The sequence below is a fragment of the Vanessa tameamea genome, chromosome 7, assembly GCF_037043105.1.
Source record: "Vanessa tameamea isolate UH-Manoa-2023 chromosome 7, ilVanTame1 primary haplotype, whole genome shotgun sequence".
Lineage (NCBI taxonomy): Eukaryota > Metazoa > Arthropoda > Insecta > Lepidoptera > Nymphalidae > Vanessa > Vanessa tameamea.
This window is the reverse complement of record NC_087315.1, coordinates 652,046-669,788: the sequence shown is the minus strand read 5'-3', so window position 1 is coordinate 669,788 and position 17,743 is coordinate 652,046. Positions and strand designations below refer to the sequence as shown.

Sequence of the window (17,743 nt, the reverse complement as noted above, 5' to 3'; positions counted from 1 at the left end):
AATAAGACTTGACTCTCTTCGTAATTGTTCAATTAATGATTCAATTCCAATTCAATGATATGAATCTGACTGTTTTCTGATTGAATTGAATAAAAATTAATTATTACGTATTTGAGCATTCTTTATGGATGAAACATCGTCTAAGAAATGTGGCCACGTCCTTATTTCTCTGTAAAGTTTTCTCCCTGGACTCTCCGTCGCAATCAGTTGCTTGTGACCCACGAGATGATAATCTGGTGTCAAGTGTCCTTTTTCCACCCCACATTTGATTAATGCCTTCGCTGCCTCCAGAGCTTCAGGTTTCAGCTCGTCATCTGAAACAATAAAACAAAGGTACCCTCACAAAAAGTCCAAGCTAATTTCGATAAACGTTAGGTTATGTTAAAGAATATCACAACCAAATTATAATTGTGACCGGTATGACCGGTGTCTACATTTAAAACTTGTTCATCGGTATTTTTAAGAAGGATTGCTAACTATGTTTCTAAAAAGCTGCATAGATATACTTGTAATATATAGTATACTTGATATACTTGTTCTAATATGTATTTCTCTGGAGTCGAGAACCTTCATTGCAATATTCATATTTTCCCATTTTTTTCGATCATTTCGTCCCAAACGTTCATAAAAACTTTGATGTAAGCAAGAAAATATTTTATAAATGTTTACGTTTCCTAGTGTCCGTCCGTTGGTAGATATTTAACCGTAATTTTTTGCAAAAAAAGGTAGACTTCACCCGACAAACGTATTTTAAGATAAATTATTTCCAAGTTAACATTTCATGGTTTGGTAAGGAATTTTTTTCAAGGTATTTTGTGTTCAGTCACATGTATGAAGTCTAAAATTAACGTAAACTATAAATGGTTTATTTTATTTGATATAATGTATAAACAAACAAAATATGAGTGTTAGATTTCTGGACTCTTTCTCATGTAAACTTTAAGTATTCCAGATCTAATTCCTCCGGACGCGTAAAATGCTTGGAAACGAATTTTCTCTCAAATATACATATCATATTTATCAACCTAAGGTTGTTTATAAATTATTTATTTTACCATGCATGTCTAAGATTTTAATATTCCGGCATCGATGTTAATAAAATTGGCAGAATGTTCTCGATTTGTATTCGACGCCCGAATTCATCGTCCCCAAAAAATATTCCAGAACGAAATTCTATTTTGCTCTTTTCCTTCTAACCCTCATTAATATTTTACTACTAAATGATTTGTACGCCATCATAATATTGTTATTATTGTATATTCTGGTTTCACTCGAGTTTTGTAACGAAAAAAGACTAAATTTCAATATACAACGGGGAGGAGAAATCGTATTATTTAAGAGCACTTTTTATAAAAAAAAACGTTACTGAAACGAGATAGAACTATATAATAATACTTTTTAAAAACATTATTGATCACATTTATGGTATTCGTTTCGGAATCGCGTGGAGAGAGGCTATGGGAAGCTCGCTTCTCAGGAGTTGCAAAAGTAATCTCGCGACCCGCAAGCCCTCCTCCCTGCATCAGCGCCACGATGTCGTCTTCTTGATATCAATTATCCTTGGTAATACGTTTGCTGGGTTTATTTCCCGCCCCCTTACTCATTACTTAAACTATATATTTTGACGACCTCCGTGGTCGAGTAGTGTGTACACCGGTTTTCATGGGTACGCCACTCCGAGGTCCCGGGTTCGATTCCCGGCCGAATCGATGTAGAAAAAGTTCATTAGTTTTCTATGTTGTCTTGGGTCTGGGTGTTTGTGGTACCGTCGTTACTTCTGATTTCCATAACACAAGTGCTTTAGCTACTTAAATTGGGATCAGAGTAATGTATGTGATGTTGTCCAATATTTATTTATTTATATTTATTTATTTATTATCTCATGATTAACTTACTAAGTACTGATGAACATGTGGACGACCATCCAAAAAATCACCAAGTCGTTGGATCTTTTGATCGTTAATTGTGTGAAGGGGGCTCTTTTCTATTTTGTCGAAACCACGGACTTACTGATAATATAAATTATACTTACTGTTATAATTTCCGATGAACGATATTCCGATAGATTTACTATTATATCCGTAAGTGTGAGCTCCGACGTGTAACCAGCCGGTGCCCTCGTAGATTTTTCCGTTCCCACCAATCAGGAAACTGAATAAACAGAATATATTAATCAAAATTATTAAAAAATCTAGTCATAATCCCACCAAGTTAATGTTGATACGAATATTATAATTATTATTCGCGTATGCTAATTATATCTGAACTATATTAATAACTTACTTGGTGGTAGGGCTTTATGCAATCCCGTCTGGGTAGGTACCACCCACTCATCAGATATTCTACCATTAAACAACAGTACTCGGTATTGTTGTGTTCCGATTGCAAGTTTGAGTGAGCCAGTGGAAATACAGGCACAAGGGACATAACATCTTAGTTCCCAAGGTTGGTGGCGCATTGGCGATATAAGGAATGGTTTATATTTCTTACAGTGCCATTGTCTATAGGCGGTGGTGACCACTTACCATCAGGTGACCCATGGCTAAAAGCCATTAAATAAACATTGATACTAATATAATGAAGCTGAAGAGTGTTTGAACGCGCTAATCTTGGGATCCACCAGTGCTATTTGAGAAAAAAAATACGATGGATAGTCTATAAGTAAAAAAGAATATGAATCAATTTACTTGGTGGTAGAGTTTTTTGAAATCTGGGTAGGTGGTTCCCATACATCATATATTCCACCGCCAAACTGCAATACTTAGTATTGTTGTGTTCTGGTTTGAAAGTTAGTGAGCCAGTGTAACTACAGACACAAGAGACATAACATCTTGGCTACCAACTTTGGTAGCACATTGAATATGTAAAGATTGGTTGATTTTTCTTACATCTTCAATGTATATTTGCCTTCACGTCATGTTTCATCCGTGACACGTAAACATACACCTTATACGACAAGCAAAACCACCAAAAAATATATACGTACGACATTCCTATATCCCAAAATTGATTTTGCTCCATGAGCACGGTTTGAATATTTCGCACAATATCCTCACATGCCGCATCAGTGCTGCACGTTGGAGTGACGGTGTGCTGAATTATTACCACGCTAACTGGTCGGGGTAAGTATTGCACGTGTAAAGGATTCAGGCCATCCCACTCTTTCTTAGTGACAACGCGAGGACAGGCTGGAAGGAGATAAATGAACAACAGTCACTCTGCATGCAAATCTGCAAAAACCTGTCTTTGATAAAGATAACTTTCAAAGATTCAATCAACTAATGTAAACAACTCACAAATAAAAAGCTTTACTGTACTGACGTCATCTCACAAAAATTAATAAAATGAAATGTTTTTTATTCAAGTAAACTTTCCAAAAAAAATATGATTGAATTAAAAATCAAGACCAATCAAATATTATTATCATTAGAAACCGACTTTATACAAAAAGGAGGATCTCGATTTGAATATTTACATATATCAAATATGCACGTTCGAGTATACCGTCGTCACATATACATATCCATTTTTTATGTAAATTATTGAATTCGGAAATGGTCCCATTTAAATTTCGTAAAGATCTAATGATGAGTTTCGGAGACAGATAACCGAACTCTTCAACAAATGCCGTCAAAACAACTGCGATTTCTACTATATATATGTTTTTGAAATCGGTCAAAATAACTTTCAAAAATCTATTTCATATCTAGTGCAAACGTTTTAATTAAAAAAAAAAACTATGAAACAGTATATAAATTATTAGAAGCTAAATTAAATTAAAATAAATAAAATTGGTTAAATTCTGATTGCAGATTAAAATAAAAAATAGATACTTAGATGGTTTCATGAATATTCCACGAATATTCTAACATAACATAACGGGATAACCGTTGAATTGCAAGTCTGTCTCTGGGAGGACACGGACCATCCCGCCAGTGGAGCCATTAAGAGGGGATGTTATATCTTATAAACAACATTATAATAAGTAGTGATTAAAATTATACGTTTACAATGTTTTGCAAATTAAATTTGATAATCATTTCAAAAACATTTTTAATAATATCGATTTAGTGCTCCTGGGAATTTTCTTAAATAGTGTATGTTTTGATTTAAAATACATACCAGCATCCACCGAATTTAATTGTATCAGAATACTAACAAAAACACTGAATATAAAAATCATTTTGTACCGACTTGTCCAAACTCACATACAAGACTGCTCAGTGTTTTGCACTATGTTATTGACCTTTATAATATTATCGGTTGCGTGAAACATTTATAAATCCTCATTATGTCCCTTTCTGATGCTATAGAAGAAATAGAGATGGAAAGATAAGTTAGTGACGATCACACTGATGCATAGAAACCTTACTTTACGAACTAATTCTGCGCTTGACATTTTTTTTATTATTCCCTGTGAATTTAATATAAAAGATTGTATATTTTGTAATGCTAAAGATTGTTTGTTCAAAATATATTTAAATATTTATGTAAATAGTGATCTCGCTGCTGTTAATTGTTTCAACGTTACTACTGCGAACTTAAATTAAAATTCTATGAAAATACATTCAATAATGATCCTTAGATACTGCAAACTATACGAATGCACCGTTGAGATTGCTGTAACGCAGCTGTATCTCTTGAGTCGCTTATAATTTAATTAAACACACAGACCGCTTGTATAATTTTTACAACTAAAATTGTTTAATTATAAAAGTTTCCTTAGATTCAGAAAATTACAAGTAAGGACTTTATCATACTTATTAATTTAATCAACTAATATAACATATTAATTTAAGTAACATCTTCATAAATTCGACGTTTTAATATTCATACATTTTTTACGTGTTCTCGGAAGAATTAACTGGGGAACCCCCTTTTCTTAACATACATTTGTGTAAAGTAAATCATCGTAATAACATTGATAAATGTTCACCTTGAGACCACAGATAACAAATACTAGTTACAAAATTATACGTTGAAATATTTATTTAATTAAGTTGTATGCCTAAAATCATTCGCGTTCGTAGCGTTATACTGTAACTGACTATTCAGGCGATCGAACATAAAAAAAAAATAAAAAGAATCGTACTTCTTGAGGACTACAACAATATTATGTATATTCACAGTAACATTGATCACTTTGATAAAATCAGTGACAATCATTGTATGTGCACAGAAAGTAAATAAGTAAACTTATAACGCCAAGTTTCCGACTCCACAAAGGCAATAAATCATTCTTGTGGCAAGGTATCCGTTTTTATAATAAAATTCCGCAGATATTTTTAGCTTTGCCGTTTCATAAATTCGAATCATTTGTAAAAAATACATTGGTAAAGAAGGCATATTATTCGACACAAAATTATACAGATGATAAAAAAGCGTTGAGTTGTTGCCTTCCAGACAGAATATATTACATACATATATAATTGTAGTTAACTAACATGACTGTATTTTTAGATGTTGAAAAAGAGTAACTACTGAGTTTCTTGCCGATTCTTCTCGGTAGAACCTACATTCCGAACCGGTGGTAGCTTGACTTAATACTTATAGTCTGTTAAATGACGATTCAAAATGCTTGTAAAAGCCTACTTGAATAAAGTATATTTTGATTTATAATCTGTCGTAACTATAGCATTTTATAGATTAACCTGTAAAAAGGTAAAGTAAGATCTTCTCTCCTTTATAGAATTAACTTGTACTTATTATGCAATAAGTTTAATTAATTACTATTGTTTTAGTAAAAAAAGGTATAATTTAAGATTTATATAAGTACGTATTTACCTAAAATGAGGTAGGGTCTTCGTTTAGTTCAACATTCTATTAAAAACTAGATAAACAGTTATAAAAATGAAATTAGTAGATATCTTCGTCATTTTATGCAATTACTCAATAAATCTTAATTAATTCTTGTGTTAAGATTGTATTATTATTAATTTCACTAACACTAAGATAACCCTATCCATATTATTATAACCGTATCGTCGGTATATTATACATTCCTCGATAGATAAGTTTGAAATGTTTGTATCGCAGGGGAATAGTGCTATATTATAATGAGAAATTAAATTGATCTATTTCAATTATTTGTACGTAACTTTATGCATTTAAACTAGCTATATTTTATTTTTCACTTGGAATGTTCCGAGGAATTGTTTGCATTAATCTCAGCTGCTGTATTTCACCATGGGACATAGCGTCAGAATTTCAAGTTTCACCCGCTACACCTAGATGTCCGAAAATCCACAAAAACGCAACTGCCTCACACAACCTCTGGGGAACCAAATTTCGCCAGTGGTTTTTCCGAACCGATACGCCTTCAAGAAAAGAGCGTACACATTTCAACGCTCCTGCTAGCCCATCGGTGTTGCAGATGTCCATGAGCGGTGTTCACTTTCCATCAATGAATTCTCCTGCTCGTTTACTAGCTATACAATAAAAAGAATAATTTAATATATACATTTATAGGTATTTTTGATTGTAGTGAAGTGTATACATCACTTATAATATCAATAATTCTGTAAATACGTAAATATTGGTATAGTAACAAATATACTTAAGACTCACTTAAAAGTCAAATTTAATATTCTGTATATACGATAAACACTTCAAGTTTATCTTTAGACTTGGTTCGTTATTCTTGTAATAGTGATTTCGAATACGCTTTAAAATTAACTTAAGCCAGATTAGTGATTGAATTGTTATTAATAATTATTTAGTACCTAAAAGTACTAATAGAAATCAATATAAATAAATATAATATTGCCTTTTTAAAGTTACCAAACTAAAAACTATCGTTGTTTTATTTTTGTTTGACTGCGTATTTGTCTAAGGTAACTTTATTACTAAATATATGTACTAATACGTAATACGCCACGGTTGTATGTTTAAGCGATCCCGACGACGAAGTGTAATGTATGTATGTAAAGACGGAGCGAGTACTGTTGGTTTTTTAGACGATATTTCGGTGCAGTTGGCCCCGTTGAGCCTCACATGCCGTACACATGTGAGGAAAACACGAAAATGTGTTTTTTCAACGAAAATATAAATAATAAATAAATATTTATTAGATAACATCACATCCATAACTCTGATCCCAATGTAAGTAGCTAAAGCATTTGTGTTATGGAAAATCAGAAGTAACGACGGTACCACAAACACCCAGACCCAAGACAACATAGAAAACTAATGAACTTTTTCTACATCGACTCGGCCGGGAATTTAACCCCGGACCTCGGAGTGGCGTACCCATGAAAACCGGTGTACACACTACTCGAAAACGGAGGTCGTCAATAATAAATAAATTAATTTTAATTTTAAATGAATTAGTTTTTTCTTAAATCATAAAAAAGCTGGCTATAAATATAATTCCTTTCCTTATAATATGACAGACAGCGATATATTTCATACACATGGGTTAGGATTTTCCATAGGAAATATTTGAGGAATTTTAAGACACCTGCTTCGATTTCCCCCTATTAACCTTTTGTCTTGGTGCAAAGTTACTTCCGCATTAGGACAAACACTATGAGGATCCCACAAGTTCCATGTCAATTGTTCATCTACCACTTGTTAGGGTTCAACTCCTTAGGGGATGAATTTTCAGAAATGCTGACATAACACACTTTTTTATACAACGAAACTAACCCAATTTCCATATTAATAGCTAAAAAAATAACAATTTCCATAGTAACTTTCATTCCATTTTTGATACTGCTCTAGTGTTGCATATCGATAGTCCACTATCGATAGACTATCGATAAACTATCACTAACTCCTTAACTATCGATAGTATTGGCGTATTCGTATTGCTCACGGAGGGCTATCAATACTATCGATAGTATTGATCAAAACGATATTATCGATAGTACTATCGATATCCTGAATAGTTTTCGAGGTAAACTATCGATAGTTCTGCAACGCTGTTCTGCTCCATATGCTTATCGATATACGCAATACGCATTAAGTCTAAATGTATGCGCCTTTTAAATTATAATAGCAAAACTGCATCAAATATAATAAGAGATTAAATAACAAAAGGCGCCTCCTCGAGAAAAATCATTCTTAATATTTATAAACTAAAGTTTGTATTTTCCATATACAATTAGAAATTAACCTAAATTTCCTTGACAATTTAATATTAACTAGTCGCCGCTCTTTTGCGCGGCTTTGCTTGCAATTTAGGGTTTGTCGTCAAGTTTCAGTTGTAAAATAAGTATCCTATTCAGTAAGCCTTGCTTCATCAATAAAAACAAATTTGATGTAGTCCAACTCCTATGTTTAGCCGTGAAAGAGTAATAACAGTAAAATAGACAAATAAACAGATGCGCAGAATGAGATTACAATATGAGTATCATATGTATATCAAGTTATGTAATATACATTAATATTAAGAAATCATTGTGTCTTAATTAAGCAGCATTTACTATGTAAAGTATTTTAAACGTATGACGGTCCAATTAACTAGACGTTACTAAACTATTTCAATTTAAATTAGACTGTCGGGTACTTTATTAGTCTAACCAGTAATTACGGAAACAAGGACATAACATTTTAGTTTACATGATATAATATACTATCCATGCGTTAATAATGGATGTACTTAACATTTCTTTCGGTGACAAATATAATTGATAAATTATTTTAGGCCATTACTTAAAAATTCATTATGAATAACCAAATAAGTTTGAAATCGGTTATTTAAACGTTAACATACTAATTATATTATTAACATACAATAGATGATTATACAACCGTTTTAAATATTCACCTTTGATCTTAGAAACACAAAACTGACGTTATCTTAATAAATTATATTTAAATATAATTTCGTACACAACTTTCTTGAGAAGATTTTATGTAACGCTGATACGTACAGAAATTCACGCCAGAGGCTATGGGAGAGAACCGTGCATTAGCTGAAGATTGCGGGTAACACTTCAGGCCAACATCGCCGAATTCACATAATATGTTTAACTAGTGTTCATTGGTAATACGGGGAAATATCGTGAGGAAACATACGTAGGACCTCATTATTTGGTAACTCACATGCAATTTAATCTCACAAGTACCCACTTGAATGTTTTGATATAATTAATTTTATAATGTTTTTTAAAATTATGAGGGTTTCTCTTGTGACATTTAGCACGGTAAATTACGAAAAGCAGTAACTACATATTGCATGTCAGAGATATCTATGTCTATTAATAGTATAAACACACAGTTGTTTTTCCTTTGTTATGTTTGTTTGCCGTCTGTGTGTCTGTTACGTCTTTTTAACTATTTAACAGATGCTAATACGGTTTTTACAATCACTTTTAAGATGAACTCTAGAAAGAGCGATAAACGAATATAATTAGTAAATATTTTATACAAAAATTCTGAACTATTGCGATATTTTGGGAATAAAACTATTTTTGTACGCTTCGTAATCGTTAAGAGATCAAATCAATGTTCTAGAAAATCGTAAGGCTTAACAAGACCTGTAGACAAGTCTGCAATAGTATATGTCGCTCTTCAAAAGTGCCCTCTCAATAACAATTTATAAATATTATAGATTATAGTATAAAACTACAGGCTATTTACGAAACCATATTTCCCAATCGATTACCAACCGGGATATGGGAGGTCGGATAACTGTAGTATGGTTGGCTTAAGTACATAACTTTAGCAGTTGATTTTACCCACATTTGAATCGATAAACCGTGAATAAACCACTACATAGTATAAAACAAAATCGCATCCCATTGTCTGTCTATTACTATATATGCTTAGATCTTTAAAACTACGCTACGGATTCTGATGCGATTTTTTTTAAATAAATAGTTTGATTCAAGAGGAAGGCTTATATGTATAATACATGCAAAACATAGTAAAGCAACACTGATCATTTTTGAGGTTTCTAATGCCATGACGTAAATAAACACATTTTTTGCGCTTACTTTGCATTGCAATTTTTGACCTTGAACTGACTGAAAAATCTGTGAATGTTGTTTATAAAGACATTCTGTAATAAATTTAGTATCAGCATTGCACCCTTGCGAAGCCGGAGCGGGTCGCTAGTTTATTAATAAATTGCACCTGTGTCGCCAGTGGAATATAATATGCAATATTATTTAACGGAGAGTCTCGTGTGTAAAGAGCTAGAATCTTACATACGAATTTAGTTTAATTATACACTTTTGCTTCGACGGAACTGAGATGAATTTTGTCTGCAAGAGACAAGATAATTTTTCGTTAACGTATCATAAACGTATATCACGTTACAGTTTTATCAGGGTAACAAGTTATATAATCGTACATTATAAAATGCAAGCCCATCTGGGTGGATACCACCCATTCACTACATATTCTACCGCCAGACAGATATACTTAATATTTTCGTCTTCCGAATGAAGGGTGAATGAACTACTACAACAGTACTAAAGCATATAACCTCTTACTCGTAGTTCCCAAAGTCATTTGTCCATTGGCGATGTAAAGTATGGTTAATATTTCTTACAGTACCAAATCTATTTACGGTGATGACCACTTACCTGTTTTAAATAAAATAAAAAAGTACGTAACCATTTTTGTTAAATAAAATTATTCGACTCCTTATTCAATTTGCCGAGATTAGCTTTTATTCGTTTTAAATATGACAATACTTACCGGAAGTTATAATTGAAAAGTGGGAGATACCCCTCGAAGACTCGTCAGTAAAGATTATTTTTAAATGACGCAAATTTTCTACCGCCAGAAATATTATAATAGGTATCTGATTTGTGAAATGGACTTAAATTGTATTACCATAAGGTTTGTTTTCTTAATGCGATCCATATTTTAGATTTCGGATGCTTAGAACCAACTGGTGCTTTGCTTGTTACCATTTTAATGACGATTTGAATGAACTCATTTACATGACGACATCCGTGCTCTGATATATTTGGGCAAAATGGATGTTATAAATATTTACAAGACTTTAAGTGTATGAATATTTTTAATTTCACTTTAAATGTTTCCATGTTTTCAGAAATCCTAATTCTTACTTTATATAGAACACTGATGACGCCTGGACAACCTTACAGATATTTTATTTTGTTATAAGACGACGCTTATTCTCATCTAAAACGCCAAGATTAGAAATCATTGCTATAGATTATCATATGAGATAACATATATTTGTATGATGGTGATAATCATTTATTCAAAGAACCGCTTTGAGGGGATTCCCAAATACATATCTACTCGAATGAATATTTATTGCTTTATATATGATAAAAAAAAACAAATAAACACATATATTAAAGATTTATTTAAAACCAACAATAAATAGTAAACTAACTAAAACTAATTATTATTCATTAATTTTCAATAAGTTAGATCTTAAAAATATATTTGGTACAGCCATTAATGAAATAAAGATGCAACTATGAAATATTTCAAACAGGTAAAGCATAACATGATCAGTAGAACTGTTAGTCACCAAATTTAAGACAATAATACTTGTTTTCTTAATCATTTCTATTTACAATTCAGCTATAGTAAAACAAAATATTAGAATGCCTTGAAAAAATCTTACGATTATTTATTAGAAAAATATTTATTTTTATGACAAATATCGAATGTTCCCTCTCCATTTTAAACTTGGCTAACATCCTTCACCCAATGAGGCCAGCTTTGTATGAGGTTCTGTAACGCGGCGCCAGGGCTTAGAGTGAAAGTTAGCTGCTGGTGACCAACGAGATAGTAGTTCATGGCTAAATCATTCTTATAAACCGCACAGTTCAGAAAATCTTCAGCTACCTGTAAGGCTTGAGGTGTCGGTAATTTATCTGTAATAAGAAACATCGAAATCAAAATACACTCTTTTCAGGATTACTCTTATTGCTAGGCGATAATAGGTAGGTGGACGGGAAAATAGGCCATCGCCCATAAGTGGTAAATGGTCACTAAAACCAATAAGAGATATCAACCAATCCTTACATCGTTAATGTGCCACCAAACTTGGTAGCTAAGATGTTATGTTACTTACACTGACTCAATCACCCTTCACACCGGAACACAATAATATTGCTGTTTGGCGGTAGAATATCTTATGAGTGGATGGTACCCACCTAGACTTCATGCACAAAGTGCTACCACAAATTAAAAGTATTGAGAAAGGATTGCTAGTTTTTAGTAGGTATTCCGGTGAAGTCGAAACCGGTGAGTGGGAGTCATGTCGCATCATATGGAGGAAACCCTTTAAAGGGATTATCCAGCGAAAAAAGTTATTTAAAAATATATGTTATTCATGTATTAGAGTAGATTCATACCTCTAAAATCGCCCATGAAAGACAAGCTAATAGATCTGTCATTGTATCCTCTTGTGTGTGCACCGACTCGCCACCCCGCACCTTCGTAAATTTTACCGTTACCACCAATCAGAAACCTGAAAATGAAATAGCATTTGTATGAGAATCTTTAAAGAAAATTTATCCTTTAATTGAAAATGTCAAAATGTTTTCACTCGATATTCGACTAAAGCCGTTTGCTTTGTTGCGGTCGGCGATGGAATAGGGTAGCCCGGGCTACCCTACGTATTATTATCGTTCAGCCGTTTTCCTATTTAACAAACAGTTCGATATAAATAAAATTTGTCCTCAGTAACGACCAAGCTGAGGTAAATTTTTTAAAGGAATCCGTTACACGTTAGCTGGATTGGTTCCCAGTTTTGAACTAGAGACTAAAAGCCTCTTAATCGCTCATAAGCAGGTATAGGTTTTATAAGCATTTATTAGTCTAGCACATAAGCATTTTAACTATACGTAAGGTGGTATAAAACAATTTCACTAGTGAGATCATTATTAAGGAGTTTTGACTCCAGTTAGCTCGACAAACAAGTCTACGAAATCTTGTTTTGTGTGTAAACTAAATATATTTTGGCATATTTGAGTGGTGTCTTATCTGTTTAAGATTCTACATTCCAAATTTATTGAATTATAATTCCTTAATACTTGAATGTCATCTAACGTTGGTTGACGCTAGAAATCTTCGTGCTGTCAAGAAATTTCCAACTACGTATACGACAAAGACGACGAATCATATATATACATATATATATATACCAATTATTTGATTAGGTAATCTTTTTACCAAACATTGTTTTCGGTAAAACCCAAATGAAACCCATTACTGATAAAAACCCAGTACATGATACTTGTTATATCAAATTACAGGCAACAATGATATTATCGTTAATTTTTGGTCTAAGTTTTTAAACTATTTTTCATTTTACATAAAATAGAGTATATTCGTAGTTTTCGTCATATAAAAACTTACTAATAAATAGAACAAATGTAGTTTATCAAAAAAAAGGCTTGTACAAGGATTTGAGCTACACTACCAAGTCACACACACAAAAAAATGTGAATTATCAGCGCGATACATTTGTCCAATCCCAAAAAAGATACTTATTTGTCTTTATGTGCTAGGATCATACTATAAATGAAAGGAGAAACGATCTCTTCGTTTTCCTTCCTTAAAATCGAAATAGACATGATATTTTCTATTTATAATATCTTATATCGGCAATCTTATAATTCTGTTTGTTATTATGTTTATAACGTCAAAAATATTCCGCAATTAGTGCTATTGACAAAATATAGCAATTAATGTTTAAAAATAAATAATATCACAAACACGAATACATTATATCTAAAAATATATTTTTAGTGCATTTTGCAATCTGTCGTAATATTCAATTGCCAAAAATTGCCAAAAAACAAGTCTTACGACGAAATAAAATACACAGTTATTAAAAGCATTCTTGAAGTTTTCACAGATAATATTCGGATATATATCGTACAAAATAATTTAACATCAAAGATTAAATAGTGGAGTAATACGAGTACTATTTAATTTGTATCTGAGCTATAATGATTATACGGAAAATTCATTTTACTTTGCTTGAATATGTAATTATTATAATATCAGGGCATTTATTCCAAATTGGACGTCAACCTGCCACGGTAGCTTTACGTTTGATACAGTTCTATAAAATAAAACTCAAAAGTGCTTGTAAAAGCCTACTTGATTAAAGTATATTTTCATTTTCATTTTTGCCCTAGGACCAATATGGGGACTGGCTTTACAACACCACCCAGCGATAAATACAAGCACACGAAAATTCAGTAATTTGAGCTTGCTATCATGGGTACAGAAGGGTGCCTATCTATTTGGTGAGAAACCGGGTTATTAGTACCTACGAAAACCACAGTGATAATCGTCTTCGGCACGGATTAGAGGGGCTGAGGGATCGCGTCGATATAACGCATCCGCTAACAACTGTTGCATCTCGGCTTACTAGTTTAACATCACAATATTTTGACATCCATAACAACATGTTAATACTATTACGTTTAAGGGTGATCAATCACTGTCATGATCATCGACGTGATCATTTGCTTTCCGTTGCATTTATATATATATATATATAAATGCATTATCATTAATTTGAATTTTAACAACAAAACCTCCTCAACCCTCAAAAGCGAGGCGAAAACTAGTTTAAAATAATTGTTTACATTTAGTTGTTCCGGAGCGCTTGTGACGTCACAATGGTCGTCCAACTGATTCACCTTTTATCATTATCATATATTATCATTATCATAACTGGAACATTATGACGACAGATATTCATCAACATATATTTTGTTTTATGTGATATTTTGTAAATTTTAGTTCTTAACCAATTGTATTAAAAGGAAAAAGTCGCGATTTTTTATTCAGCTTCCCAATTGGCTGATAAAAATTCGAAATTCAAATCATACTCACGATTGACCAATGTCGTCGTAATTCAATATTTCCATCTGGTAATTTCTGATCCCATTGGCTATCCTTTCACAGTCATCGTCAGTGTAGCATTCTTGGCTGACCGTGTGTTGTATTATGACTAGATTTACAGGTTTCGACAGTTCTGTTTTTCGATTTGATTCGGAACCGCCCCATTGTGCTAAGGGCACAACATCGCATTGAGAAACTGAAAACAAAGAATTAAATTTAACTTATTTGTATATCAATGCACAGTTTTCTCATTAAAATTCTTGTTAATTGTAAAATCGTGGTCACGTGCGGGTTAGAACCCGCAATCTAATGATCGGAATCACGTGTTCTAGACACTTGGCCATTTTGTTACTCGTCTTAGCTTCATCATACCATGATAATTATTTCAATCATACGTCTAACCTACCAGAGCCGAGATGGCCCAGTGGTTAGAACACGTGCATCTTAACCGATGATTTCGGGTTCATACCCAGGCAGGCACCACTAAATTTTCATGTGCTTAATTTGTGTTTATAATTCATCTCGTGCTCGGCGGTGAAGGAAAACATCGTGAGGAAACCTGCATGTGTCTAATTTCAACGAAATTCTGCCACATGTGTATTCCACCAACCCGCATTGGAGCAGCGTGGTGGAATATGCTCCATACCTTCTCCTCAACGGGAGAGGAGGCCTTAGCCCAGCAGTGGGAAATTTACAGGCTGATTATTTATGTTTTATTATGTCTAACCTACCCAGGCTCTACTATAGAATAAATTCATTTATATATTCATAGAATACCAATATTTTTTTTACTATCACCAGATATAAAAAACAGTTATAACATAAAGATTATTCTTTTCAATCTGTGAATATTTTAAATTTCAATTATTTATGTTTTTTAGCGTTAGGTTAAGGTTTAATGCAACCTTAATTATAAGCGATAACTACATTTACACGTGCCATGGCAAGCGGTATTATAATAAATATTAAATAAAAAAAAACTGAAACAATCAAGTATAATACTTCCGTTATAAACATGGCTTATTTATTCAAACACTAGACCAATGACTACAAAGTTGTACCTCTGGAAACATTCGAACTGTTACTGAGAATGTTTTGCCAGATAAACTAAATTGATTTTATTGGTCCGAATCAGAGCTTGAACTATACTAAAGAGGTAGACATAGATCAATAACATGAATGGGTTTTTGTACGATATAAAAACCATAGGTATGAACTGCGATAGACTAGATATTAGATCGACTATGTTTCGAGAGCTAAAAGAAGATAAAAAATGAAAATCCTATTCGTTCTTAATTCTTAAATAAGTATCTTTGTTAACTTTGTTCTCATAAGACGGATTAAATGCCGTTAAAATTGGATCACACTTGATTGGTTAAGCGTTCTGGAAGGGTATTTGTCAAAACGTTATAACAACCCTAATCGAGGATTAAAAGATTAGTTAAACAATGAAAAGCTTGCTTCTATTAGGAATAACTCTTTCGAACGTACTACCTTAAATATATCTTTATAGTATTGCTGTAAATACTTGTGATAAAACACTCTGCTTTTCTACTATTGTCGAATTTTTGTCGAAAGTTATACTTCTTTTCGCACGTTATGTATATTTTTATGACGTAGATTGGCGGACCAGCAAATGGGCCACCTGATGGTAAGTGGTGACCACCGCCAAATATTAACCATTACTTACATCGCCAATGCGCCACCAAACTTGGGAACCAAGATGTTATGTCCCTTGTGCGTGCAGTTACGCTGGCTCACTCACCCTTCAAACCGGAACTCAACAATACTGAGTACTGTTGCTTGGCGGTAGAATATCTGATGAGTGGGTGGTACCTACCCAGTCGCGCTTGCATAAAGCCCTACCACCAAGTAATATGATAGTAATACGCACACACAGTTGCTCTTTAAACGGTTACTTAAAAGTCATGTCGCTCAAAATAGACAACTTCACATCTTACAATTATTACAAATTGTGAGTGTTTAAATCGTTGTGTGAAGGTTATAACACTGGTGATAAAAAGCAATTAAAGAATATTTTTAATTACACCGAAGAAGTAAAACATTTCACGCGCGTAAGTAAGTACAAGCACCTTTTTATTATTGATTTTGTTTCTTTGAAATAAAGAACATGCATGTGTGTAAATACGCGTTATTTGTGAATAATTTAATCAATATCGTAAGGTGCTTGATAAATTATATATTTTTATCGTATAAACAGATACGATAAAACAACAGAACTTAACAAATAAACTAGACACGCAATTATATTAATTTAAAAAATGAGACCATCAACTTGATAGTTGGGCTTTGTGAAAGCCTATCTGTGTAGGTACCACTCATCATGTTTTCCACCGCCCAACAGCGATAACTAGAGTTGTTGTGTTCCGGTCTCAAAGGTGAGTGAGCTAGTGTAGCTACAGCCACAAAGGACCATAACATTTTAGTCCACAAGGTTGTTAGTGCATAGGCTATGTAAGAAATGGTAACTATTTTTAGGGCGCAAAAGTCTATTAAAATTCCTTAAGCCGTGTTGACCACCGACCATCACGAGGTCCATTTGCCCGTCCTAATAATATTTCAAAATAAACTCACCCGTAGCGGCTTTTAACGGAGAAATCACAAATAATAAAAATATCAACTTAAGTACTTCCATTTCGGAATTCGAAGCACTATTGTTCTCTAACACAAAAACACGCGCTCACTCGGGCTGTTGTAATGAAAATGATAAACATAATATGATAACAGTCGTATTTGTACAGGGAAAATGGGATTCGGTGCGCCCCCTATAACTTCTAGCTCAGTTACAAGAGTTTCGTATTTCCAATGACGAAGATCGCCAAACGAATCGGTTGTGACGGTATAAAAACCTCTCCATGACCAATTGAAACCTGTTCCGATGTAACTAATGCGCTTATTTGAGACGTCATATCAGCAA

At 33.0% G+C, this 17,743-nt stretch overlaps 2 protein-coding genes across 2 annotated transcripts; both read right to left on the bottom strand.

Annotated features, from left to right (window-relative positions):
• On the bottom strand, window positions 1–4,352 carry LOC113392182 (peptidoglycan recognition protein-like). The gene is made up of 4 exons (XM_026628471.2): window positions 4,123–4,352; window positions 2,987–3,188; window positions 2,033–2,151; window positions 1–314 (listed from the first exon to the last, which is right to left on the bottom strand). The coding sequence occupies exons 1-4, from the start codon at window positions 4,181–4,183 to the stop codon at window positions 97–99; spliced, it is 600 nt and encodes a 199-aa protein (XP_026484256.2). The 5' UTR covers window positions 4,184–4,352; the 3' UTR covers window positions 1–96.
• A 7,233-nt stretch (window positions 4,353–11,585) lies between these two features.
• LOC113392193 (peptidoglycan recognition protein-like) lies at window positions 11,586–17,524 on the bottom strand. The gene is made up of 4 exons (XM_064215322.1): window positions 17,401–17,524; window positions 14,797–15,001; window positions 12,297–12,412; window positions 11,586–11,813 (listed from the first exon to the last, which is right to left on the bottom strand). The coding sequence occupies exons 1-4, from the start codon at window positions 17,459–17,461 to the stop codon at window positions 11,620–11,622; spliced, it is 576 nt and encodes a 191-aa protein (XP_064071392.1). The 5' UTR covers window positions 17,462–17,524; the 3' UTR covers window positions 11,586–11,619.
• Window positions 17,525–17,743: the final 219 nt, after the last annotated feature.